General features: G+C 54.6%; 9 protein-coding genes across 9 annotated transcripts; 4 read left to right on the top strand and 5 right to left on the bottom strand.

Moving 5' to 3' along the window:
• Positions 1 to 3,508: 3,508 nt before the first annotated feature.
• On the top strand, positions 3,509 to 4,717 carry BO80DRAFT_352232 (velvet factor family protein; the record flags this gene model as incomplete). Its single annotated transcript, XM_025715612.1, has 4 exons — positions 3,509 to 3,694; positions 3,760 to 3,839; positions 3,897 to 4,385; positions 4,441 to 4,717. The coding sequence occupies 4 exons, from the start codon at positions 3,509 to 3,511 to the stop codon at positions 4,715 to 4,717; spliced, it is 1,032 nt and encodes a 343-aa protein (XP_025576780.1).
• Positions 4,718 to 4,946: 229 nt separating this feature from the next.
• Positions 4,947 to 5,811, bottom strand: BO80DRAFT_35899 (uncharacterized protein). Its single transcript, XM_025715902.1, has one exon. The coding sequence runs from the start codon at positions 5,608 to 5,610 to the stop codon at positions 5,176 to 5,178; it is 435 nt and encodes a 144-aa protein (XP_025576779.1). The 5' UTR covers positions 5,611 to 5,811; the 3' UTR covers positions 4,947 to 5,175.
• Positions 5,812 to 6,767, top strand: BO80DRAFT_35886 (putative IgE binding protein). Its single transcript, XM_025715896.1, has 2 exons — positions 5,812 to 6,263; positions 6,332 to 6,767. Exons 1-2 carry the CDS (start codon positions 6,012 to 6,014, stop codon positions 6,647 to 6,649), a joined length of 570 nt encoding a protein of 189 aa, XP_025576778.1. The 5' UTR covers positions 5,812 to 6,011; the 3' UTR covers positions 6,650 to 6,767.
• A 513-nt stretch (positions 6,768 to 7,280) lies between these two features.
• On the bottom strand, positions 7,281 to 9,083 carry BO80DRAFT_501118 (WD40 repeat domain-containing protein). The gene is made up of 3 exons (XM_025724273.1): positions 8,830 to 9,083; positions 7,678 to 8,762; positions 7,281 to 7,621 (listed from the first exon to the last, which is right to left on the bottom strand). Exons 1-3 carry the CDS (start codon positions 9,052 to 9,054, stop codon positions 7,378 to 7,380), a joined length of 1,554 nt encoding a protein of 517 aa, XP_025576777.1. The 5' UTR covers positions 9,055 to 9,083; the 3' UTR covers positions 7,281 to 7,377.
• A 147-nt stretch (positions 9,084 to 9,230) lies between these two features.
• BO80DRAFT_472486 (MutS family protein MSH4) lies at positions 9,231 to 12,262 on the top strand (the record flags this gene model as incomplete). Its single annotated transcript, XM_025723140.1, has 8 exons — positions 9,231 to 9,733; positions 9,777 to 10,095; positions 10,147 to 10,187; positions 10,234 to 10,325; positions 10,394 to 10,403; positions 10,430 to 10,549; positions 10,599 to 10,686; positions 10,734 to 12,262. The coding sequence occupies exons 1-8, from the start codon at positions 9,239 to 9,241 to the stop codon at positions 12,260 to 12,262; spliced, it is 2,694 nt and encodes an 897-aa protein (XP_025576776.1). The 5' UTR covers positions 9,231 to 9,238.
• Positions 12,263 to 12,401: 139 nt separating this feature from the next.
• BO80DRAFT_378924 (E3 ubiquitin-protein ligase HEL2) lies at positions 12,402 to 15,475 on the bottom strand. Its single transcript, XM_025716759.1, has 3 exons — positions 14,728 to 15,475; positions 14,421 to 14,659; positions 12,402 to 14,353 (listed from the first exon to the last, which is right to left on the bottom strand). The coding sequence occupies exons 1-3, from the start codon at positions 15,181 to 15,183 to the stop codon at positions 12,685 to 12,687; spliced, it is 2,364 nt and encodes a 787-aa protein (XP_025576775.1). The 5' UTR covers positions 15,184 to 15,475; the 3' UTR covers positions 12,402 to 12,684.
• A 135-nt stretch (positions 15,476 to 15,610) lies between these two features.
• On the bottom strand, positions 15,611 to 17,496 carry BO80DRAFT_423876 (SWIB/MDM2 domain protein). Its single transcript, XM_025719149.1, has 5 exons — positions 17,108 to 17,496; positions 16,891 to 17,027; positions 16,322 to 16,795; positions 16,220 to 16,273; positions 15,611 to 16,162 (listed from the first exon to the last, which is right to left on the bottom strand). The coding sequence occupies exons 1-5, from the start codon at positions 17,112 to 17,114 to the stop codon at positions 15,977 to 15,979; spliced, it is 858 nt and encodes a 285-aa protein (XP_025576774.1). The 5' UTR covers positions 17,115 to 17,496; the 3' UTR covers positions 15,611 to 15,976.
• Positions 17,497 to 17,744: 248 nt separating this feature from the next.
• EifCb (translation initiation factor eIF3 core subunit b) lies at positions 17,745 to 20,521 on the top strand. Its single transcript, XM_025719148.1, has 4 exons — positions 17,745 to 17,919; positions 18,000 to 18,192; positions 18,254 to 19,787; positions 19,835 to 20,521. The coding sequence occupies exons 1-4, from the start codon at positions 17,847 to 17,849 to the stop codon at positions 20,261 to 20,263; spliced, it is 2,229 nt and encodes a 742-aa protein (XP_025576773.1). The 5' UTR covers positions 17,745 to 17,846; the 3' UTR covers positions 20,264 to 20,521.
• On the bottom strand, positions 20,522 to 21,552 carry BO80DRAFT_403933 (putative extracellular SCP domain protein Pry1; the record flags this gene model as incomplete). Its single annotated transcript, XM_025717661.1, has 2 exons — positions 21,062 to 21,552; positions 20,522 to 20,995 (listed from the first exon to the last, which is right to left on the bottom strand). The coding sequence occupies exons 1-2, from the start codon at positions 21,377 to 21,379 to the stop codon at positions 20,522 to 20,524; spliced, it is 792 nt and encodes a 263-aa protein (XP_025576772.1). The 5' UTR covers positions 21,380 to 21,552.
• Positions 21,553 to 22,079: the final 527 nt, after the last annotated feature.

The raw sequence follows: 22,079 nt of genomic DNA, 5'->3' as shown, positions 1-22,079 counted from the left end.
GCGCCGCCCCGGGTGGGCCAATCAGGTTCACCAAGTGGCAGACGTACCTCTGGTTCATGAATCTCATTCTTGAACTCCTCGGCAGATCCCAGACGGGCCCGGGCAGATTGCATCTTTCAGATCGCAAGAAACCCCCGACCCCGTCCTCGGTTTGTGTGAGGTCATCCCCGTGACTTTTGCCCTTCTGAATCCAGGCCTCCTCCCCGCATTCCTGATGTTCACAACACCCTGAAACCTGCTTCCAGGCAAGTTCATTTGGCGCATACTTCATCCCTCTGCCTCCCTCCCTCTGTGAAGCCCCTTGGACCACAGTAGATAGTACCCATGGCTAACCGTGGGGCTCTTGGTTAGTGCACCCCGATGGGCCCAAGATCTCGTCCCCGATCCCAACGATCTACCCACCCGTCGGAAAAGGCTGGCGGGACGTGGCTACCGGACCATGGGAAGCCATCAAGGCAAGATACATAGTAGGATCGGTCTGACGGGCCTGTTGAGGAGCCGTGCAGTGGGGGGATTCTGCCAAGGTCCTTTTGACAGGGAAGCCTTGTCTTCTGCACAAAGACGAGCGCACGTGGATTATGGAATGTTCTGCTTACTCGGGGCACAGTATCCCTGCAGACTCACGGTTACCAAAGCTTGTTCTCCTAGCTTCGGTCGCCCGGCTTCCATTTGAATGTCGACATTGCCTCTGTCAACCCCTTCCATCCATACAAATGCAACGAACACCACGGGACTAGTGATCGAGAGATTGCTTGCCACCATGGAACTGTTTCATTGTGGCAATAATGACACTGTCAGCCTTGTACGATGCAGGGTCCCATTGTAAATCGCAGGGCGAATCCATCCCCTGTCCCGAACACATACATGCCCCTTACTGTTGGTGCCACCAAAAATGGTACACAGGCTAGGTATTCGAATGAAGCATCCAATGGACATACCATACCCTGGTCTAGCCCTCACTAAGCCCCCGGATAGCTGCAGGCTTGGATAAGCTTTGCTCATGGCCTAGTTTATCGGGCTGCAGATGTCAGTGACTTCATTCTTAGTCACTGTGCCACCTCTATTGGTTGTTGTCCAGTGGAAAAGGCCCTGATCTTCATGACGCCACTGGGAATTCATTTCAGGCGGCTTTGCCTGCAGCTGGTGAGAAGAGTGGCTATTGATCCGTACCTTTCGGGGCTTCAATGCGTCAGACGACTGAGATATCTACAGTAAATCGATTGTCCCTGTGGATTTTCTCAGTCATTGTCCTTGGGAACAATGGCCTCCACCGAGTGTTAGCCCGATGCGCCGTCAGAGACCAATTGATGGAGCTTTGCTAACTACCGGAATCTGTCCACAGACTACTTTTCTACGATCCCCGGGGTTCTGTGGAACTCGGTTTTCTCACCGCATCGTAGCTTTAGGCATTCCACACACCGTTGGCTTCAACAAAAGCATTTCTGATCACTCAAGCATGAGATACCGACGATGCAGGCTGGACGGAAAAGTCCGGCCGGTAGCATGGCGGATAAACCAACCGCATCCCCGGAGGGAAAGTGGCCGGGTAGCAGTGCAGCCCGCTTACCGATCCAGCGGGGCCGCACCGCTCTCCCAGTCAAGTTTGTATTGGTGCAAATTGAGGGAGATCTTCCGGCTAGGGCGATTGGTCCGCTTTCACCTCCAATCAAAATCCCACCTCCCCTGTAAGCGATCAAAAGCACTGGCATTTTATGATTATCCATCATTGGTCAATGTGAAGCCGCCGGGGTGAAAATAAGATCGGGATTCTTACAGGACAATTCCAGCGGCCCTAGGTGGAGGAAATTTTTGCTTGGGATGGAGTTCCGTCACCGAAAACGGACAGTGGAGTTTGTGGCCTAACCCAGAACGGCGAGCAGCAGGTTCAGTCCGACCCAATGCTGAGGATCCATTGCACCAACGAGAAGCAGCCATGGCCCGGATTGGTTGGAACAAGACCGGGTGCCCCACACGGTGCACACCCTCACTTGGCCGGGGTCTTGCCGCGGTTGGCCAGGTTAGGTCGACTCGCACAGTCGCGTTCTCCTCTTTCGTTACATCTGGCCGCCCCACTGTGGTGACAGCAAGGCCAGGTGACGAAAATGGTAATGGAGGGACAGATGAACCCGATGAGATGGAGTCAAGATAAAAGATTGGGTAGGTAACTGACTAGGTATCCATGCACGCTATTAATAGACTGACAGGGCAGAAGGCCGAAAAATAGAGTCGAAAAGAAGAATTTAGCCGGGAAACCTAAAAATCAGCAAATAGAAAAACAAACAACGGACGGGGGAAATCAAAACAGGCGGGAATTGCTTCGGCGATGGGGCCAGGCAGGCGATTCTTCACTGGTGGTGGGCAGCAGATTGAACCCGACCGTCTGGGTCGCGAGGTTCCTGCGCCGGGTTGATCGCCGTCCTGATCCGTGACGCTACGACCGAAGGAAGGCAAGGGCAGGTCAAGGCCTGAGGTTAGCCCGCTTAGCCCATCCTGCTGGCCCCCCAACACCGCCGCTGCTTGCTGGCCGGTGCCCCGGGACCCGTAGCCTGTCTCCTCTCCCCCCCCTCCCCCCAACCCGCGTTTCTGGATCACAAAATTAATTCTCCAGCGGCGGCCGGCTGCTGGACATTCGGATCGTTCCCATAGAAAGAGAGGTACGATCTAGATCGATACCTTGGATTATGTACTGCCTGTAAATTCCAAGAGACTCATTTCTTGACTCCGCGTAGTCTAGAGGGTATTGAGTAGCACTTGAAGTCAAACCCGACCCCCATCGCCAAACCCTCCGTCACCACGCCGAAATGAGCTCATTCCCCTCCTTCCCCCCCAAAGTTTGGGTTCTGGACCTCGACAGCTGCCCGTGACTTCCAGCTCTGCATTCGTCCCCTCCTCGGCTGCTCCAATCTTTTCTGCTGTCCGCACCAACGAACTCTCCGTCTTTTCTCTTCAACGTCCATCTCGCCTGCCTGCCTGCCACTCTGCGCGACCCCGCCTTTTCCCTGCCTGTCCTCCCTCTGGTTTATCTTACACGGCTTGGGGTTGGTGTGCAGCATCGTGATCCGCCAATCGTTCATCGCTGCAGGTTCCTGTCCTTGTGCTACCCCCAGGATCAAAAAGTGGACGCCGTTGGGGAACCTGTGGTCTTGTGGCCGATCCGTGGAAGCCTCAACGAATCTCCCGCATTTTGACGCCTCGTCGCTCCGGCTCACCCACACCTAATCGTCGCCTTGCGAGCTTCTTGCCGACCGACGCTGTGCATTGTGTTCTAACCGAACGTACGTGTGGTTCTTCCAGATCCTTTGGCTGTACCCCCCCTAGCAGGCGCGTGCCCTCGTCTAACTCCAGCTCGTGGTAGATTGGGTTTGTCCGTCGCGAACTCATTGCTGTTTTAGGTATTCACCCCTCCTCCCGCCACTTCGTCACCTTCATCCTCGTCAACGCGATGAGCACTATGTACGCTCTGGACGACCGGACACATACCGCTCCGCCTCCACCCCCTCCGCTCTCGATGGATCGTATTCCGCCTCCGTCCTCATCATATCCCACGCCTGGCTCCGCAGGCGTCGCGTCCGCCGGAGGGCTACCTCCGTCGAGTCATCTGGCGCCGCTTTCCACCGTTCACGATGGTCGCGTTTGGTCTCTGCAGGTGGTGCAGCAGCCTGTTCGCGCTCGGATGTGTGGCTTCGGAGATAAGGTCGGTCGTGCTTCGATGTCGTTGGATGGTTCCCTTGGTCCCATTGGTAGCTGACTAGAGCTCAGGATCGGCGGCCTATTACACCTCCGCCTTGTATTCGCCTGATTGTGCGAGATGCGCAGACTGAGAAAGAGATCGATATCAAGTATGGCGGTGTCGCGTGTCCCCTCTGCCGAGAATAGTCATTGACTAGCCATCATAGTGAGATCGACACGTCGTTTTACGTGCTCATGGTCGACCTGTGGAACGCCGAAGGGACCAGCGAGGTGAACCTGGTCAAGCACTCGGCCACCTCTCCGTCGATATCCACCGCCATGTCCTCCTCCTACCCCCCTCCGCCGCATAGTGTTTCTCCCTCCTATCCGCCTTACGCACAGAATGCGTACGGCCAGCCTGTCCCATACCCTCAGGTGAACAGTTACTATGGTGGCAACCCCCAGATGCAGTACCAGAACCCCTACGGGGCGAGCCCTCAGGGGCCGTACTACCAACCTTATTACACCGGCGGCCACATGCCGCCCACCAACATCTCCCCGGCGCAGCCTGTTACCTCCGGGCCTGGCGGCATGTTCACACGGAACCTCATTGGCAGCCTCAGCGCCAGTGCCTTTCGATTGACCGACCCTGAAAATAAGATCGGAGTATGGTTCATCCTGCAGGACCTGAGTGTCCGCACAGAGGGGTCGTTCCGGTAAGTTCAACCGCGCGGGCTGGTCGCGTCGTGACCGATGCTGATATCTCGACAGTCTCAAGATGAGCTTTGTGAATGTCGGCAACCAGTCCACCGATTCCCCCAACGGGGTATCTGTGATCAACCATGGATCGGCGCCGGTGCTGGCCTCCGTCTTCTCGGAGCCATTCCACGTGTTTTCAGCCAAAAAGTTCCCCGGGGTCATTGAGAGTACGCCGCTGAGCAAATGTTTCGCCCTCCAGGGGATCAAGATACCCATTCGGAAGGACGGGGTCAAGGGATCCCGCGGGCGTCACAGCGACGGCGATGACGGTGGAGACGACTACGACTGAGCCTGAGCCAGGGGCGTTTGCTAGTTTGGGATACCTATGGGCGATCTGTTTTACTGGTTTTGATTCCTCCTTCGCGCTTTTTTCTGCTCCGGGTTAACGGTAGGATGCGGGTTCGGTTCTGTGGTGTTGGTGATGGGTTCTTTCAAATTGGGTGGGTGTACTGTGTTACTATCTGGACTGGTGTCGCAGGGTTCGTCTGGTTCTTCTGGCTTTTTCTGGCATCTTTTGCTTCTCTTGGTGGGCTTTCCTCTTCTTGATGTCTACTTAATCCTGTCTTGCTTTCCCCTTCCTGTAACTTGCCTTGTACGGTGTGAAGGTTCGCGTCTGGTTTCACGGTCCCGCGCACGCACGGTTAGAGGACAAAATGATCAACCCATCGAACACTGCATTTTTTGGAGAACCTGTACTGTATGCACTGCGCCAGAAGAATGAATGAACTGGCTGGCTCCGGCTCTAGATTAGAGTTCTGGCAGGAAATCCGTAGGACTCGCCCCGGGGGAACCGCTGTTCAACCGAGGAATGCGGCGATGCAGGGCTCGTATTTCCAGTGGCGGTGCGCATGCGGCAATGACGTTCATCGGAGGAGGCTCAGGGAATCCCTTGGAAAAAGGGATTGTTTCTCCTCCGTCCATCCTAATCTCATTCTTCAGACTCGGGGGCGGATCGGCATGTCCGACTGGAGACTGGGGGGAACGGCCATCGGATCCTCGGAACGGCTCCTGGCTTGGAGATCGTCGTTCTATAATTATCCTTCCCTCAACAGCATCATTTTTCCTGCCGTGTCTCGGAGAAATGTGAGACAAATCGTTTAATCGGCACGTCATAACCTCTCTGTTCTCCATCGAAGCTGCTGGAGAGCCACTCTCCATGGCCGTCGCCTGTTTCGTCTCCATGCGGTCTCACTTTAGTGCTGCTGCCAAGTGGAATCGCTCCATCCACGTTGTTCTCGGCTGCTCGTCCTGATAGGCCAGGATTTAGATTCTGTTCTGACGGCTCGTGCCGCCGGGCATTGCTGCATCTTGCAGTTGCACCGAATGATGCTGGAGGCGAGTTGCCTCTACTGTGTATACAGCATTCCACCACAACCTCGGGACCCTTGCTCCTCCAACCTCTCCACTCTCGTTCCCTGCCTGACCTCATGGTCGGGTCGTTCAGGATATAAATACGGGGTCATGCATCCCATCTCTCCCAGTCATTCATTCCCAGATCAATCCAATCTACCCTCCAAACCCCTCATCTCATACACTACAATCCTCCTCAATCTCCTCAATCTCTTCTTCTCCAATCCACCACCATGAAGTTCACTATCGCCGCCTCTCTCCTCCCCCTCCTGGCCGCCGCCGCCCCCTCCTCCCAGCACAAGGCCCGCGGCACCACCACCTTCGGCATCATGTCCGCCCGCTCCGGCTCTCCCATCCACCTCCTCCCTCTCAACGCCGCCGGCGGTGCTTTCTACCTTGGCGGAGAGACCTCCTCCTACTGCCCTCTTGACTCCGGCTGCCCTGCCGGCACCGAGACCGTCTTCGCCGGTGACGGTTCCTCCCTGGTACGCCAAGCCCTCCTCCCTTTACCCGCCTTTCCCACCCTGTCCCCATACTAACAACCTTACTCCAGGACGTCGAAGTCCCCGGTGGCCAGCAAGTCTACGTCAACCCCTCGGGCGCCCTGAGCTTCACCGTGCCCCACTCCGCCTACATCCCTACCGGCTCCTCCACCGGCCCCTTCACCTACACCCCCGGCAAGAACGGCGCCCTCGGCTCCTGGTCCTTCGGCAAGGGCTTCATGGCCTGCCGCGACGAGGATAGCAAGTGGCAGGTCTTTGCTGCTTCCCAGAACGCTACCGTCCCCTCGGGTAACGTTGGCGACTGCATTGGCTTTGATGCGCTCGCTGTTGCCGGTAACGGTTCCGTTGCTGCTTGGGAGTACATCTAAACCTACAATTCTAGATATTAGTGGAATTTGGGGGATGAGATCTGTTCATAGTTTAGCCTGTTTAATAATTTATGGGTTGAGTTGGTGTATATACAACGATGAATCATTTGGTTTTGTTTACGTTGGGTAGTTGGTCACGTGATTCTTACGGAGACTGTTTAATTTACTGTAGGGTAGAGACTATATCCGCCGTAGGAATTAAGTAAGTGGCATTGTATGTTTCCAGCTCCTGCAACTAGGTCACTGGGTCTGCTTCAGCCGCTCTAATTTGGAGTCGCGTATTTACTACTACTACCACCACCACCACCGCTATATACCACGGAGCGAAAACCCCGTAAACAAATCCGTTGATCCACCGACGCCAAAGATATCCCAGGTACGGAGTCCTACCGCTTTCTCTCAAAGTAGTTAATGATAGAGATTATTCAGCAGCAGCGCTGGGCAAATAGCAGCACCTGGTGGTCCAAGTGGACGGGCAGAATTCGGATAAAGCCAACCTACGCACCTTTTCGCACCGTACCATTGTAGGTAGAGTCGCATGAGTCGATGTGAGTGTGTGTTTATGTTTTCTTGAATCAGGATGTTTGGATGCTTGGTGAAATCTAGGCTCGGGATCTATGTTACTTAAACGGGAAGGTATTGGATAGGTCGTGAGTATCGTGGTGGTGGCAGGGTTGGTTCATAACAGTATCATATGTGTAGTATAGTGTAGGGTAGTTTAGATATTATTAGTGTCTCCATATCCGCACCGCCTTGTCCTTGCCTCCACTGGCCACCTTTTGTCCATCCGGACTCCAGTCCACGGCAAATACCTCGTCCTTGTGTCCGGGCAGATCTTCGGACAGTTTGCCCGTCCGTACGTTCCAGACCTTCAGGGTGGTGTCCTTGGATGAGGACACTAGGAGTCGTGAGTCGGCGGAGAAGCAGCATTGGTAGACGGCGCCGACGTGGCCTCGGAGTGTGGTGATGAACCTGGTGTGGTTAGTATTTATAGGTGTAGGGGGGGAGTATGGTGCATGTGAACTTACTTTCCGTCACGGGCGTTCCACAGCTTGACGTGGTTATCGAATCCCGCGGATGCGATGTAGGCCATGTCCGGCGAGAACGTAACATGGTTGACTTCCTTCTGGTGGCCCAGCATTCGGGAAATCGGCTTGCTGGAGTTACCCGGTTCCCACAGGTACATGGTGAAGTCGTCACTCGCAGACACGAGCTTCTCGACGATCTTGTTGTTGATGGTGGCGGCCTGCTCAAACCGCTTCTTGGCCACGGCCACTTTCTCGGAATCCGCCTGCGGAACCTGGCCGGTGTGATCGTGGTACGCAGTCCGGAGAACGAAGTCGGTCGACAGGGCCAGGTGGTTCACTCGGTGGACGTGTGCCGAGAGGGTCTGGACCAGGGTGCCGTTCTGAGCGTTCCACACCTTGATGGTCTTATCGTGAGAAGAAGTGTAGATGTTTCCGGTTCCACCCCAGCGAACGCAGGTCACTGAGCCCTTGTGACCGGTAAGGACAATGTCGATCCGTTTCGAAACCACGTCCCATATGCGAACTGTCGAGTCCTTGGATGCGGAGGCCAGACGCGGCCTGCCGGGCTGTTGGAGGTGATACGGCTCCCAGGCCAGACTGGTGATCCATTTGGCATGTCCCTTCATGGGTGCTCCCAGCGGCGTTCCCTTCTTCGCATCCCAGACACGCACAGTGTTGTCCATGCTTCCGGTCGCGATCATAGCGCCGTTAGGCGAGAAGCTGACAGCCAGCACCCAGCTGGTATGTCCTTTCAGGGTGTGCAGGGGAGTTCCGGTGTTGCAGTCCCAGACGCGGGCGGTAGAATCACCGCTGCCGGTGACCATTGTAGAAGAGTTGACGGGGGAGAAGCTGGTCGCAAGAATGGCCTCGCCGTGTCCGGCGATGGAGGCAGAGCATCGCGAGACGGCCTTAACGCGGAAAACAGCCTGTGGGGTGAAGTAGAGGTGGACGGTATCTTCGGTCGTCTTCAGACCAGGCTTCAGGAGGGAGTGGTACAGGTCGGATAGGATGTCGATTGTCTGGTTATCTTTGTCTTTGCCGTCGGACTGGTATGTGAACCGATATGGTACTCGCTCATCTTCTTCCTGTGGTGCAAAACGAAACAATTAGTACCTGGTGAATGGGGGCTGCTCGCCTCTACTGCGTACCTACATTGCCTTGTAACGTATTCAGCAGAGTCTCGAGGTTCTTGACACTGGCATCGGCCACAGGAACGGACACTGCCGGCCCGGTCGCGGATCCCGTTGCCTGGTCAAAGAACTGCACACGAACACTGCCCAGGTTCTCGGGGATACTCTGGATCTCCTGCTGCTGACGGGCCCTCTCGGCCGCCTCCGTCTTCTGACGCTTGGTCGGGGGAGGAAGAAGAGTCGCCATTGTGTTGCTCTTCAATTGGGTGGTTTTGGTCGTCGAAGATTTTCCGCAGAAAAAAAGATAAAAGATAGCAACCCGTATCGCGGGGTGACCCATCGCGCTAGCCCGCTTTCGGATGCCCGCTGTACTATATCCTCATCTTTCTCTCTTATTTTTCTCCTTCATTGAACTTGGTCATTGACGCATCATGTCGGTTTTCTCTAGAGCTTCGTCCGTCGGAGCTGCCAGCTCCTTTGCTCCTCTTTCTAGAATCAGTACGTTTCCGAGGACAACCCCAAGGCCGACGACCACAGCAACAAGCGTGGCTTCTCAAGACATCATCTGCGCAGTCAGTGAGTCTAGGGGTGTCTCTTCGACAGTTGGTCTTGCTTTTGTCAATCTATCGACTGCGGAGGCGGTTCTGTGTCAGATCTGTGACAGCCAGACGTATGTCAAAACCGTCACGAAGATCGGAGTGTTCGAGCCGACGGAGATCCTTTTCGCGAACTCTGCCAAAGAATCTAAGCTGTTCTACATCATCCAGGAGAATATTCCGGACACTACTTTCACCTTCCTAGACCGCAAATTCTGGTCTGAGAAGTCTGGTCATGAATATGTGGACCGACTCGCGTTTGCTGAAGACGTTGAGCCCATCAAGATTATCTTGGGAGGAAACTATTTTGCTGCTTGTTGCTTTGCTGCGGTAAGCATCACGGCTATCTGACAATCTTCGCTAACCTCTACAGGTCCTAAAGTACGTTGGGTTAGAGCTTAACAGAACCTTCACCTGCCACTCGCTTCGCATCAGATTCGAGCCCTCACAAGGATCCATGTCCATTGATCTGTCAACCATCGTCTCCCTAGAGTTGATCCAGAATATCCACAATGTGAAATCTAAGGACAGTCTGTATGGACTTCTCAATGAGACCTTGACCCCTATGGGAGCAAGACTTCTCAGAGCCAACATCCTTCAGCCCTCGACCGAAGAGTCGAAACTGCAGGCCCGTTACGACGCTGTTGAGGACCTGTCTACAAAAGAAGACATGTTTGTGTCGGTCAGACAAGGTCGGCTTCTAGGCTCCCATCTACAGCTGATCACTGATTCCTGTGTGGTAGCTCTCAAAGGTTTAATTGATGCAGACAAAGTTTTGACATCTGTACGTCTGTTGAAATTGTTCCTGGAGAGCCTGACTGACATCCCAGCTTATTCTTGTTCCTAACAAACGAGCTTTTCAATACGTCGAGCAGTCCGTCAATAATGTCATCATGATCAAGACATATGTGTCTTCAATCAAGTCAATATATAAGGCACTAACCACAGCTCAGAGTAGCCTTTTGACAACTATACGAGAAGTGGGCATAGCGAGCGTTATGTAGACGAAGCTAACATACGTTTCAGCTATGTGCCCCGGCAGGGCACCGGACTGTCCAGCAGATGATTGAAGAAACTCTCAACGAACATGTCACATATCAGACGAGGCCACTCGATCTTAGGAACCAGCGTATTTACTGTGTTCGAGTGAGCCACCTACCCACACCCCCTGCTAATTGGGTCCTGATACTTCTAGACTGGAGTGAACAGTCTCCTTGACGTCGCGAGACAGACTTATAAGGAAGCTAACACCGATGCCGCTGATCTGGTAGCAGAACTAGCCGGTGCGTATTTTAAGTGCTGATATTATATTCGCATCTAATCATTGCAGAAACACATAACGTTGCCCTAGACCTCAAGTTCGACAGAGCTCGCCAGTACTACATTAGTCTCTCAGCTACAGAAATCGAGTCCCTGCCCGAAGTTTTCATCAACGTCTATCGCAAAAAGAACCGTATAGAGTGCCAAACGCTCGATCTCGTCAAACTAAATCAGAAGATAACAGATGCGCATAACGAAGTCATCAACATGAGCGACGAAACCGTGCAGGAATTGATCCAAGACATCTGCTCGGAGATCTCGGGTCTCTTCAAAGTAAGCGAAGCTATTGCCATGCTCGACATGCTGGCAGCATTTGCCCAACTGGCTACATCGCATGATTACATCCGGCCTGAACTGACCGACACTCTGGCGATCAAATCTGGACGCCATCCGATCCGCGAGAAGATACACACGAAGAAATTTATCCCCAATGATGCCTATGCCACGCAACAATCCAGATTCCAGATCATAACCGGCTGCAACATGAGCGGAAAATCCACTTACATTCGCTCCCTAGCGCTGATGACGGTGATGGCACAGATCGGCTGTTTCATCCCAGCAGAATACGCATCGTTCCCTATCGTCCATCAACTATTTGCACGGGTCTCCACTTCCGATGACCTCGAAGCCAGCGTATCCACCTTCGCCGCCGAAATGCGCGAAATGGCATTCATCCTCCGAAACATCGAACCACGCAGCATGGTCATCGTCGACGAACTAGGCCGAGGCACTAGCACTACTGACGGCCTCGCCATCGCCATTGCCATCTCAGAAGCTCTTGTAGAAAGCCACGCCTTGGTCTGGTTCGTAACCCACTTCCGGGATCTCGCCCTGATCATGGGCGAGCGCAACGGCGTCGTGAGTCTGCATCTCGCTGCGGAAATATCCCCCGACGCTTCAAAGATGACCATGCTCTACAAGATAGCGGAAGGTCCCGATACAAACCAGTTCTACGGCCTCGCCCTAGCCAAGCTAGTCGATTTCCCTCCAGGAGTCCTTGAAACGGCCCAACAAGTGTCGCAGAAACTCACCCAACTCGCGAAACGCCGCCACAGCAAATCCAAAGCACTGGCCGTGACACGCAGACGGAACCTGATTCTTTCCCTCAAAGAACAACTCCTCCTCGCCCGCAACGGAACCATGGAAGGCGAGGCCCTCCGAAAATGGCTAAAACGACTCCAAGACGACTTCGCCTTGAACATGGCAGCTATCGACGAGGACGTGGCTTGCATCAGCGATGGAGACATATCCGTTGCGGAAACAACGGAAGAGAATAACAGCTCTATTGGGACCCTTCACGATGGTCTCGCTGAGATTCATGAGAGTTCCGAGCTGGGCGGATCTTCGACTCGGTCTACAGAAGCCCAGAGTGATACTGATCTAGGTTATCCGCTCGATAATTCCACACACAGATCACGACCACTTGGTCCCTCCTCTGAAGTATCCGAGGGGACCAAGATAGGTGAGCGTTTCCAGACACGTTCAGCCAGTGAGTATTCCACCGACGAGGAGTGCGATACCGTTTCCTCTATGGACTGAGTTGTCCCTTCATGAGTAATCAAATCGTAAACACCAACAACCAATCATTACCTATAGTAGTATGCATCTACATACAATGTATGTAGTACAAACAACACCTATCTCAAGAAACCAAGATCGAGATTGTCATTGAAATTGAAATTATTTCATTTTTATTGACTTTTCTAAATACATAAGTCTCCTGCATCCATAAAATAAACCCAGTCCCACAAGCTTTTTTTTCTCACCCCACGCAACTCTTAAGTATAAAAACAAGATCTCGCTCAAATACAAGCTGAACAACAATCAACAAAGCTGGACCGGACGGACGCATGCAGAGACAAGGAGCTACATGTTCTTCTTCGTATGTCCTAGGATGAAACACCTTGAATCACAGCATATGTACGCATGTGTGTGTGCAGTCCATGTGTGGGTGGTTATGTTCATCCAAAGTGGAAGAGAGTCTGTTTGCCCTTCTTTCCTTTACCCTTTTTGCCTCCGGCGGGGAACTCAGGAAAGTCTTCCTCGGCGGTGGAGCTGTCGTTACGGGAAGACGATGACCACGCATTCACGGTGGGCTGGCGACGGTCGTCCCAGCGGACGGTTCCACGGGTCAGACCGGCCATGAGGACATTGGGTTTCGGGGCGGCAGGGAGGGCGGGGAAAGCGTCAGCGTTGTTCGTGTTGACGGGGCGAGAAGGAGCGCGGGAGGCGGATCGAGAGGAGGTGGCGCTGCTGAAGGTAGAAGTAGGAGCTGAGGTAGGGGCGGCGGCGGCAGCCGCACCCCAGGGGGTAGTGGCGGGGGTGGAAGAGCGAGGAGTAGAGCGGGCGGAAGAGAGGGGGGGGAAGGCGGTGGTGGAGGAGGATGATGAAGGCATAGCGCCGCTTCTGCCAACAGCGGAACGAGAGGACTGGGCGGTTGAGGATTTCAGACGCAGAACGCGCTTCCCTCCGACTCCTCCACCGCTCACAGTGCCCGGGGACATGCCGGGGAGGATACCGCCGGGGCCGGGGAGAGCAGGGTAGTCTTCGTTGATCGCACGCCAGTCGTTCCAGGACTTGAGCAGTGCAGTACGCTTGCCATCGTCCTCGTAGATCTCAGCAAGCTCCTTGACTAGTTTGCCCAGCTCGGAACTCGAGGTATCAAAAAGAGAGAAGAAGGCGTCAATGAGTTCGGTGGCGGAGATGGAGGAGGTGCGGTAGCTGGACACACGAGTGCGGAATTCCTTGAGCTTGTTCTGATCATTGCCCAGGAGGTTCGAGGCCCTTTCGACAACGGCCGCATGGCGAAGACGGCGTGCCTGTTCTTGAGGGGTCGCTGAGCCCGAGTCTGCAGCGAGACTGAGACTCTCCATCTCAACGACTGGAGGGGTAGCAGCAGGAGGGGTTTGAGTGGGGGTGGGACGAGCAGGAGGGGTTTGAGTGGGGGTGGGACGAGCAGGAGCGCGCACTGGCTGGGTGTCGTTGCGTGTTAGTTGGCCTCCAAAGCTGCGGGTCGACACCGACTGTGCACTTTGGATAGCCATCTGGCGCTGGTAGGCGATCTCGTCTCGTCGCAAGGGCTGAGCGCTGGAGACAGGCAGCGGCTCCGCGTTGGGATCGCGTCCACGGCCAGCTCCACGACGTTGACGTTGTTGAGGCTGGTACGGGGCTCTGTAGTCGAAGGTAGACAAGTCTACAGTGCGTGCGTCACGTCTGGCGTCCTTGGACAGGCCGTTGGGATGGCTCTCGAGCTGGTGCGCCTTGAGATCCATTTGGGATTCGAAAACCACGAACTTCTTCTCGAGACACTCCTGGTCAAGGCAGAGGAAGTGGTCCTTCTGGAAGTGGTCCTCGAGGGCGTTGTAGTCGATGTAATACTGTTGCTGGCGAGTCGCCGAGCGACGGTCACAAATGTGGCATCTTTCGTGACGGTCTCGGCAGTGAGCGTATAATTCGTCGTCGCCGTAAAACCGCTGCCGGCAGAAGCCACACTCAGGATGTCCCTTAAATCCACTCTGATCAATCGCTCCTGGCACATCATCTCCATGCTTCTCGTGTTTGCGCAACTCTGCATTCGTGAACAGCTCGTGCTCGTGGGTGAACACCTTCTTGTTCCGTGTACACAGATCACTGGAACAGAACGAGTCAGTATCAGTCCCTACGCAGTCTCCCACTTCCACCAGCAGAGAACACATACCACATCACCCTGCCGTGCTTGCTCTTGACGTGACGGTGCAGGTCAGGCCATCCCAAGCAGGCGACATCACAGCCTCGGTCCGGGCAGTTATACCGCAGCAGCAGCACCGTATCCTCAAAGATGTCGTTATTCTCGTACTTGATCCCGAGGTTCTCATCCTTCTGCGAGAAATCGGCATCCGTGAAATCCTCGAAGCGCTTGCCATGGTCGTCCGTGAAGATCACATAGTTTGATTCCGTCTACAGCAAAGCATCCGTTAGCGCATGGCCGGGACCAAGTCGACAGACGCGATGGACACAACACATACCCGACAATGAGCACAGGCTTTATTCTTATACAAGGCTCTCAATCTAAGCGCACAGATATGGCAGGTCCGATGGTTACACGGCGAGATGGACGTATGATCGACCTTCGAGGCACAGATGAAGCAAACCTCGCCGTCATCCGCATCGTCTGACTCTTCTGTGACGGGCTGCTTCCCCTTGCCCTCGGGTCCTGCAGGAGCATCCGCCGATTTCTCAGTAGAGGCTTCCGGCTTGTTCCCTGTACGAGTCTGCTTGTCACGTCCTCCGGCCCCCCCACGGCGGGGTCCTTGGCCCCTGGACCTTGCACCTCTTCCAGAGCCATCGTGGGATTGTTGTTGGCCCTCGGGTTGTCCAGGTTGGCGAGCAGCTCCAAAGCCTCCACCGCGACCCCGGCGACGACCACCACCGCGGCCTTGGCCTTGCGCTCCGGGGGCTTGGGCGGGCTGGGAATCGGACATTGGGAACGTAGAAGATGGAGGACGATTTGACGAAGGGACGGGGGTGGGGGCAAGTGCCCAAATAAGTTCTCTGGGACGAGAAGAGCTTTGCGCTCTTGAGAGCCTGTGCGACCAGACGGCGATTTCAGCGGAGGGGTGATAAGCCGGCGTTGCTGTGGAGGGACCAGCTTTCAAGTAAGAGCGGCGGGCAAAAAAGTTGGTTTGGCGGCATGCTTAGTGAGCATCCAATCCATTCCCCCGTTTCGCATTGCGACAGGCGCGACAGGGAATTACTGCTGGCTATTTACTAGGCCTCGATCGTCCCATGACTCATTATGGCTCATTATGGCTCATAATTGCTTCGGAGAGCAACTCTACGGCTGGCCCAATGTGTGGCTTAGCCACGAGATCCGTCTTAGTCCCGTCTTCGGCTACGCTGCAAGGCTACCCGCGCCATGACAGAATTGCATCATGCAATGACACGATGCCTGTATGGGTCGAACTCGATAATCAATACGATCTCTAGGTAACAAGATTCATCGCGCCTGTTCACAGGGCAGCACCAACTCCCGCTGGAGAGAAAAGCAGGTCAACACAAGGAAAGATAGGGCAGTCATTTCGCCAATGAGAGTAGCAATAAGTGCAGGGTCACCAATATGGGTAAAAATAGATAATGATGGAATGAAAAGAAAGACAATAGCGCCTGGGTTCCAAATGCTGTGTAATGAGTAGAAATCGGAGAATCGTAAAGCAGCAACCAAGTCGCTGCGACTGCCTTGTCCTGAAGGCTAAAAATCGCTTCTAGATACCCAAGTTATTCATCGGGACTGTACAAATTCTGGCTTAGAATCTTGGTCATCGTAAACATGTGTATCCGATCTTGCTTGAACACAGCTCGCATTGCATCGTCGCAGCGAATCTGACGCCGGTCACTGGGGTCCTGGAGATCATGCTCGTGGATGTATTGCCAAAGCCTTTTGACGGTCTGAGGCCGTGAGAGCTATCAAATGTCAGCAAGTTCATCTGCTGGGGCCAACGGTGAGAGGGGCAGCCATACCGTCACCTCGCCATCCAACAAAGCCGAAAGTGCCGGGGAGAGAGTAAGAGGTTTCTAACAGCCGTGAGCGCCAGTCTCCGCTACAGGAAGGAATCAACCTACATGGAAACCGCCCGATCGGTTCACCTTCTTCCCGGATTCCGAGCCCGACTCAAGGTCCGAATCGTCCTCGGCTTTGACTTTCTTCGATGTCTTCGCTTTGGTGGGCTGCTTCTTCTTCACCGGCTGGGACCTGCGAGTACTAGCCCCACGGGTCTGGCGAGCACGCATATTCTCCTCGGCCTGCAGTCTGGCAGCAAACAAAGCATCTGCATCGATGTCGTTGTCGGGCTTTGGCTTCTTGGCGGGAGGGGTCTTGGTCGACGTGTCGGAGTGTTCTTCACTGTCGGCTTGGCGTTTCTGGGACACCGAAGATTGGGCAGGAGACAATGGCTCTACAGGGGTTACCGAATCATGATCTTGCCCGTGGCCATTGGTGGAGGTTGTAGTTGTCGCGGCTGTCTCGGGTGTGGCTTCTTCGCCCCCTTTCTCCGCAAAAATGTCGAACCGCTCCATGATGAGCTGCTTGATCGCAGCCTGAACAACAAATTCAACGTCAGCATCATATTCGGTGTCTTTTGCGGTGGGTGAAGGAGCAGTTCGCGACAAGAGCGAACGGCCGGGGCGCCGACCTTCTGCGGGGTAAGGTCATAGCCGATTTCATCCTCAAGACCTTTGCGAATGCGCTTGGTAGAGATCGTGTTCAGGTCACTCTTGGACAGGATCGAATCAATGATCGGGATGTATTGATCGCGGTTATCTGGGGAGACTGCAGAAAACAAAACGACATGATGTCAGTTGAGAGCGACCTCGGCGTGGAGACCGGGAACATCAGAGTTCCGAACTTACGCGACATCTTGACCCAGTAGCTTGGCTTTCCGGCCCTTCTGCGAAAAACGACACGGGAGGGGGGAATTAAATATTGTCAATTGCTGACCGGATCCAGCCTGGAGGTCCGTGAGGCTATCAACAGCTGGATTCAGCTCGCGGCGGTCGTGCACTGGCGAGGATCGTCTAGATCTGGGCGTAGCGCTGGCGCTTAGGACCGGCGGGGCATGAGACCGTGAGGGAACTCGGCCGGGATAGGAGACGGAGATGAGGGATTGAGAGAGAGGCAGAGGGTGTCAAGGGGAAGATAGTGAAGGCCGGCCCACAACGACCAGCAGCTATCACCCGGAACAGCACAGGAAAGCGGGATGATGCGTAGGATCGCGACTGTTATGGTGTCCAGCCAAGCCGATTGTACAAGTCGGTTACAGAGACATAATCAGCCGGGCGAGAAGCTGGGGGCGGGTGGCTGACATAAGCGTCACGTGGACCCCAGCTGGGGTGCGGGTTATCTTACGGGCGGCTAACCGTAATCTTACCAGGTGAACATTCCGTCAGGTGATGGATTGCCAGCTGACTCACCCCTGACTCAGCCGCATCGCACACAGAAGGCGCTTGTGGTTTGGGATTTGCTCTTTTGCCCTAAAATCAGCCAAAACGGGGTCGACCAGCAGAAAATCCAGAACAGGATCTTTCATCTTCAGTATCAACCCTCTCCGCCCACCCCCCCCCCTTATCGCCGCTCCTTGCGACTGCAACCATGGCGCCCAGTTTCGACACCCTGTCTGAGCAGGACCTCCACGAAGAGGAGGAGGAGGAGATTGATTTCTCCGGTGAGTGCGCCTCGCGTTGTTTCCCATCGGCCTTGGGCTGTACCCCTCGTCGCTGACGCCGGCCCGTGTTTCCCATCTAGACCTCAAGGAACAATACGAAGTGAAGCTCGAGGAGGGTTTGGACACATTCGTCGTCATCGATGGACTCCCGATCGTCCCGGAGGAGAGCCGGCAAAAGCTCATCAAGTTCTTGTTGAGGAAGCTCAACACGGTCGGCCACACCTCGGAGGATGCCGTCTTCATGCCCATTAACGATAAGAACATGTCCGAAGGGTATGTATTGGGAACTCGAGTGGGAAGGTTGTGGAAGCATTAACACTGGGCTTTTTTGCAGTTTCGCCTTTGTTGAATACGAGACTCCCGAACAGGCCGTTGCCGCGGTCAAGCAGCTGCACGGTGTCCCCCTCGATAAGAAGCACACTCTCGCCGTCAACAAGCTGATGGATATCGACCGCTACGGCCGCGAAGGACGCATCGACGAGGAATACAAGCCCCCCACCATCGAACCTTTCAAGGAGAAGGAGCACCTCCGCTCATGGCTCGGCGACGCCAACGCCCGCGACCAGTTCGCCCTCTACCGCGGCGATAAAGTCGGTGTGTTCTGGAACAACAAGAGCAACCCCCCGGAGAACGTTGTCGACCGCGCCCACTGGACTCAGCTTTTTGTCCAGTGGTCCCCCAAGGGTACCTACCTCGCCTCCGTCCACCCCCAGGGTGTCCAGCTGTGGGGTGGCTCCGGCTTCTCGAAGCAAAAGCAGTTCCCCCATCCTTTTGTCCAGCTGGTCGAGTTCTCGCCCGGTGAGAGCTACCTGACCACCTGGTCCGCTCGCCCCATCCAGGTGGAGGAGGGCCACCCGATTCTGACCTACGAGGAGGACGGAAAGAACATCATCATTTGGGACATCGTCACGGGCAAGCCCCTCCGTTCGTTCGTGTCCAACGACCTGACCGCCGGTCCCGGTGCTGAGGGTGATGCCCAGCCCAAGAAGAAGGTTCAGTGGCCCGCTTTCAAGTGGTCTGCTGATGAGAAGTACGTGGCCAGAATGCAGCAGCACCAGTCGATCTCGATCTACGAGCTTCCCCGGATGAACTTGCTGGGCAAGACTTCCGTCAAGATTGATGGCGTGATGGATTTCGAATGGTCGCCCGCCACCGTGGCCCGCGAAGGTGTGAAGCAGTACGAGCAGCTGCTCTGCTTCTGGACCCCCGAAATCGGCAGCAACCCGGCCCGTGTCGCCCTGATGAGCGTTCCCTCGAAGGAGATCGTCCGTACGCGTAACCTGTTCAACGTGTCGGATGTCAAGCTGCACTGGCAATCGCAAGGTACCTACGTCTGTGTGAAGGTGGATCGTCACTCCAAGTCCAAGAAGTCGATGGCCACCAACCTGGAAATTTTCCGCGTGCGCGAGAAGGGAGTGCCCGTGGAGGTGGTCGACAGTCTCAAGGACACGGTCATCAACTTTGCCTGGGAGCCCAACGGAGGACGTTTCGTCCTCATCACGACCGGCGAGGCTACCGGCGGCGCCGGTGTTCTCCCCAAGACCGCCGTGTCTTTCTTCGCGCCCGAGAAGAAGGGTGTGTCGGCCGGTAACTTCAAGCTGGTGCGCACCATCGAGAAGAAGACCAGCAACGCCATCTACTGGTCGCCCAAGGGACGTTTCGTCGTTGTGGCCACGGTGCACTCGCAAACGAACTTCGACATCGACTTCTGGGATATGGACTTTGAGGGTGAGAAGCCCGAGGGTGAGAAGGATCTGGCCGCCAACCTCCAATTAATGAAGACCGTGGAGCACTACGGTGTCACGGATATTGACTGGGATCCCACGGGTCGCTACGTTGTCAGCAGTGCTAGCGTGTGGACTCACTCGGTATGTTATTTCCTTACATGTTTTAATGATTTTACTGACTCGAGTAGATGGAAAACGGTTACAACATCCACACCTTCGCCGGTCAGACGCTCGCGGAACAGCCCACGGACAAGTTCAAGCAGTTCATCTGGCGCCCTCGTCCCCCCACCCTTCTCAGCAAGGAGGAGCAGAAGCAGGTGCGCAAGAACCTCCGCGAATACTCGAAGGAGTTCGAGGAGGAGGACAAGTACGCGGTGGACATTGCCAACACGGCGGTGGTGGAGAAGCGCAAGCGGGTGCTCAACGAGTGGACCGCCTGGATGCGGCGGGAGAAGGAGCTCCTGGCGGAGGACAAGGACGCGTACGGCGTGCCCGAGGACGTGGACTCGGCCAAGCAGGCCAAGGACGCCCCGGCCGTGTCGGAGGACCAGGGCGAGACGGTGGTGGAGGAGCTGGTGGAAGAGATCATCGAGGAGAGCGAGGAGATCATTGGCTGATTGGGGGCCGGTCGTATCTAATGTGTTCCAGTGCATCTATTTCCCTTTCCTTATCCTTCTTGCATCTTGTCTGTCGATATCCTCGCTTTTCTTATCTTCTCGGAAGCCGTCACACCTGCCACCTGTGAGCTTCCTGAGATCCAATTGGATTCGTTCCATGGGGGTGGAACATTCAAAAGTGAATAGATCTGTTTGCATATTTGCGTGATGTGGTAGATGAGAGATGACAGACAATGACAGCAACTACTTCAATACCATCTACAACACCCCAATCCCAACCCCAACCCCAACCCACCACCACAACCACAACATCAACCACCCCCTTCTCCTCCCCCTCCACCCCCCATCCGCCGAACTCTCACTCCCCGTCACATCCGGCCCATTATACTCCCTCCCCTCCTGAACATTAATCCTAAAAAACTCCTTATCGCCCCACCTCCGATCCCCGCCCATCACATTCCCCCGCGGCGCATACTCACACACCAAAAACCACCCCTGCGGATGCACAAACTCCCCCGTCGAGGCATTCCGCGTCCCATTCAACCCACAATCCACGGCCGCACATCCCACCTGTCGCGTCGCCCGCCACACGAGTTGCGTGAAATGGCCCGTCTCTTCACTAAAGCCCGTAGGGAGCTTGAAATCGTAATGTTGGCTTTCGTCGCCCCATGCGCAGATTGAGGTTGTCGTGTTGGGGTATCCGAAGGCGAGGTTTTCGCCGTAGGGGCCGTTCTTTATTCCATATTTCATTTAGTATGCATCTAGTGTACGGAGGTTGAAGGGTGGGGGGTAACGTACCGAATGCTGCCATTTACATTGTTCAGCCCAGGATTGGGCGTATTCGGTGAGGGTGGTGTTCCAGGTGAGGTTTGATGCGTTGTGGGCGTTGCGGTAGGTGTTGGTGACGTTTAGGATGGAGTTTTGGAAGAGGGCTGGGGAGGTGTAGGAGGGGGGGTTGGGAGGGGTGGTCGGCGTGGCGGTTACGGTTATGATTATTGTTGTGTGTTGTTGTTGTTGTGCTGTGACGAGAGCGCTTAGGAGGGTGGTTATTATGGTGATGGTGAGGAGGTTGGGTAGGATTTTAAGTAGGATTTTGGGTAGTGGGTGGAAGGGCATGTTGAGTGTGAGGTCATGGTCTTTTCAGTTCGAATTCAATTCTTTGACTTTGACTTTGGCATTGGCTTGGTTGGAGGGAGGTTGTGAATGTAGTATAAATATCAGCGATGCTTCTTTTATATTAAAACAATGGGCTGGTAGTAGCGCCAATGCGGTCCATGATGAAACATGACTTTATTTCTTTTGCCCGGACGGTTCTCGATCTCTCTATTAATACTCATTGTCTGCCAGGGAACTGACTAGCTGATGTCAGGACGGAAGTATGGAATCAGTCCGCCGGCACTTAAACTTTCTGGAGATGTGATCCGTCGATAGAATCATCCTCCACCTGATGGCTGGGTGGGTGGGTGGAGAGTGAGATGCATGATGCAACGGGGGGGGCCTTAGTAAGAACTCAATACTATGCAGATTGTGTCAGCTCTTACTTTATACTTTATACTTGGTAGAAGTAAACAGGAGCAGATTTATGGGCTTTTTTATTGCAGGGATGTTGCACATGCATGATGGTATTTATAGAACAGTTCTTCAGAATATGTCTGGTGACTCAACTAGTACTATAACTATTGATGGTAGCCAGCCACTTATAGTTCCATGGCCCAACAAAATATATTTGATGCAGGACTGTTTCGATCATAATTGAACATGAAAGATTGAGGATACAATGGATACCTCATAGACTTCCCACCCTCCCAACACCCAA

Source organism: Aspergillus ibericus (assembly GCF_003184845.1).
Source record: "Aspergillus ibericus CBS 121593 unplaced genomic scaffold BO80scaffold_13, whole genome shotgun sequence".
In the NCBI taxonomy this organism is placed as follows: domain Eukaryota; kingdom Fungi; phylum Ascomycota; class Eurotiomycetes; order Eurotiales; family Aspergillaceae; genus Aspergillus; species Aspergillus ibericus.
The sequence above is the reverse complement of the archived record's forward strand: the minus strand, read 5'-3'. Positions and strand labels throughout refer to the sequence as shown.

Bases quoted from the DNA above. Each gene is read 5' to 3' on its own strand.
- BO80DRAFT_35899 (XM_025715902.1), bottom strand. From the start codon at position 5,610: ATGGAGACGAAACAGGCGACGGCCATGGAGAGTGGCTCTCCAGCAGCT.
- BO80DRAFT_35886 (XM_025715896.1), top strand. From the start codon at position 6,012: ATGAAGTTCACTATCGCCGCCTCTCTCCTCCCCCTCCTGGCCGCCGCC. The intron at 6,264-6,331 runs GTACGCCAAGCC...ACCTTACTCCAG, and splicing joins CCGGTGACGGTTCCTCCCTG to GACGTCGAAGTCCCCGGTGG.
- BO80DRAFT_501118 (XM_025724273.1), bottom strand. From the start codon at position 9,054: ATGGCGACTCTTCTTCCTCCCCCGACCAAGCGTCAGAAGACGGAGGCG. The intron at 8,763-8,829 runs GTAGGTACGCAG...TTTGCACCACAG, and splicing joins TGAATACGTTACAAGGCAAT to GAAGAAGATGAGCGAGTACC. The intron at 7,622-7,677 runs GTAAGTTCACAT...TAACCACACCAG, and splicing joins TGGAACGCCCGTGACGGAAA to GTTCATCACCACACTCCGAG.
- BO80DRAFT_378924 (XM_025716759.1), bottom strand. From the start codon at position 15,183: ATGTCCGATTCCCAGCCCGCCCAAGCCCCCGGAGCGCAAGGCCAAGGC. The intron at 14,660-14,727 runs GTATGTGTTGTG...GCTTTGCTGTAG, and splicing joins AAGCCTGTGCTCATTGTCGG to ACGGAATCAAACTATGTGAT. The intron at 14,354-14,420 runs GTATGTGTTCTC...GTTCTGTTCCAG, and splicing joins AAGCACGGCAGGGTGATGTG to TGATCTGTGTACACGGAACA.
- BO80DRAFT_423876 (XM_025719149.1), bottom strand. The intron at 16,796-16,890 runs GTCGGCGCCCCG...TTTGTTGTTCAG, and splicing joins ATGACCTTACCCCGCAGAAG to GCTGCGATCAAGCAGCTCAT. The intron at 16,274-16,321 runs GTAGGTTGATTC...CACGGCTGTTAG, and splicing joins ACCGATCGGGCGGTTTCCAT to AAACCTCTTACTCTCTCCCC.
- EifCb (XM_025719148.1), top strand. From the start codon at position 17,847: ATGGCGCCCAGTTTCGACACCCTGTCTGAGCAGGACCTCCACGAAGAG. The intron at 17,920-17,999 runs GTGAGTGCGCCT...TTTCCCATCTAG, and splicing joins GGAGGAGATTGATTTCTCCG to ACCTCAAGGAACAATACGAA. The intron at 18,193-18,253 runs GTATGTATTGGG...GCTTTTTTGCAG, and splicing joins GATAAGAACATGTCCGAAGG to TTTCGCCTTTGTTGAATACG.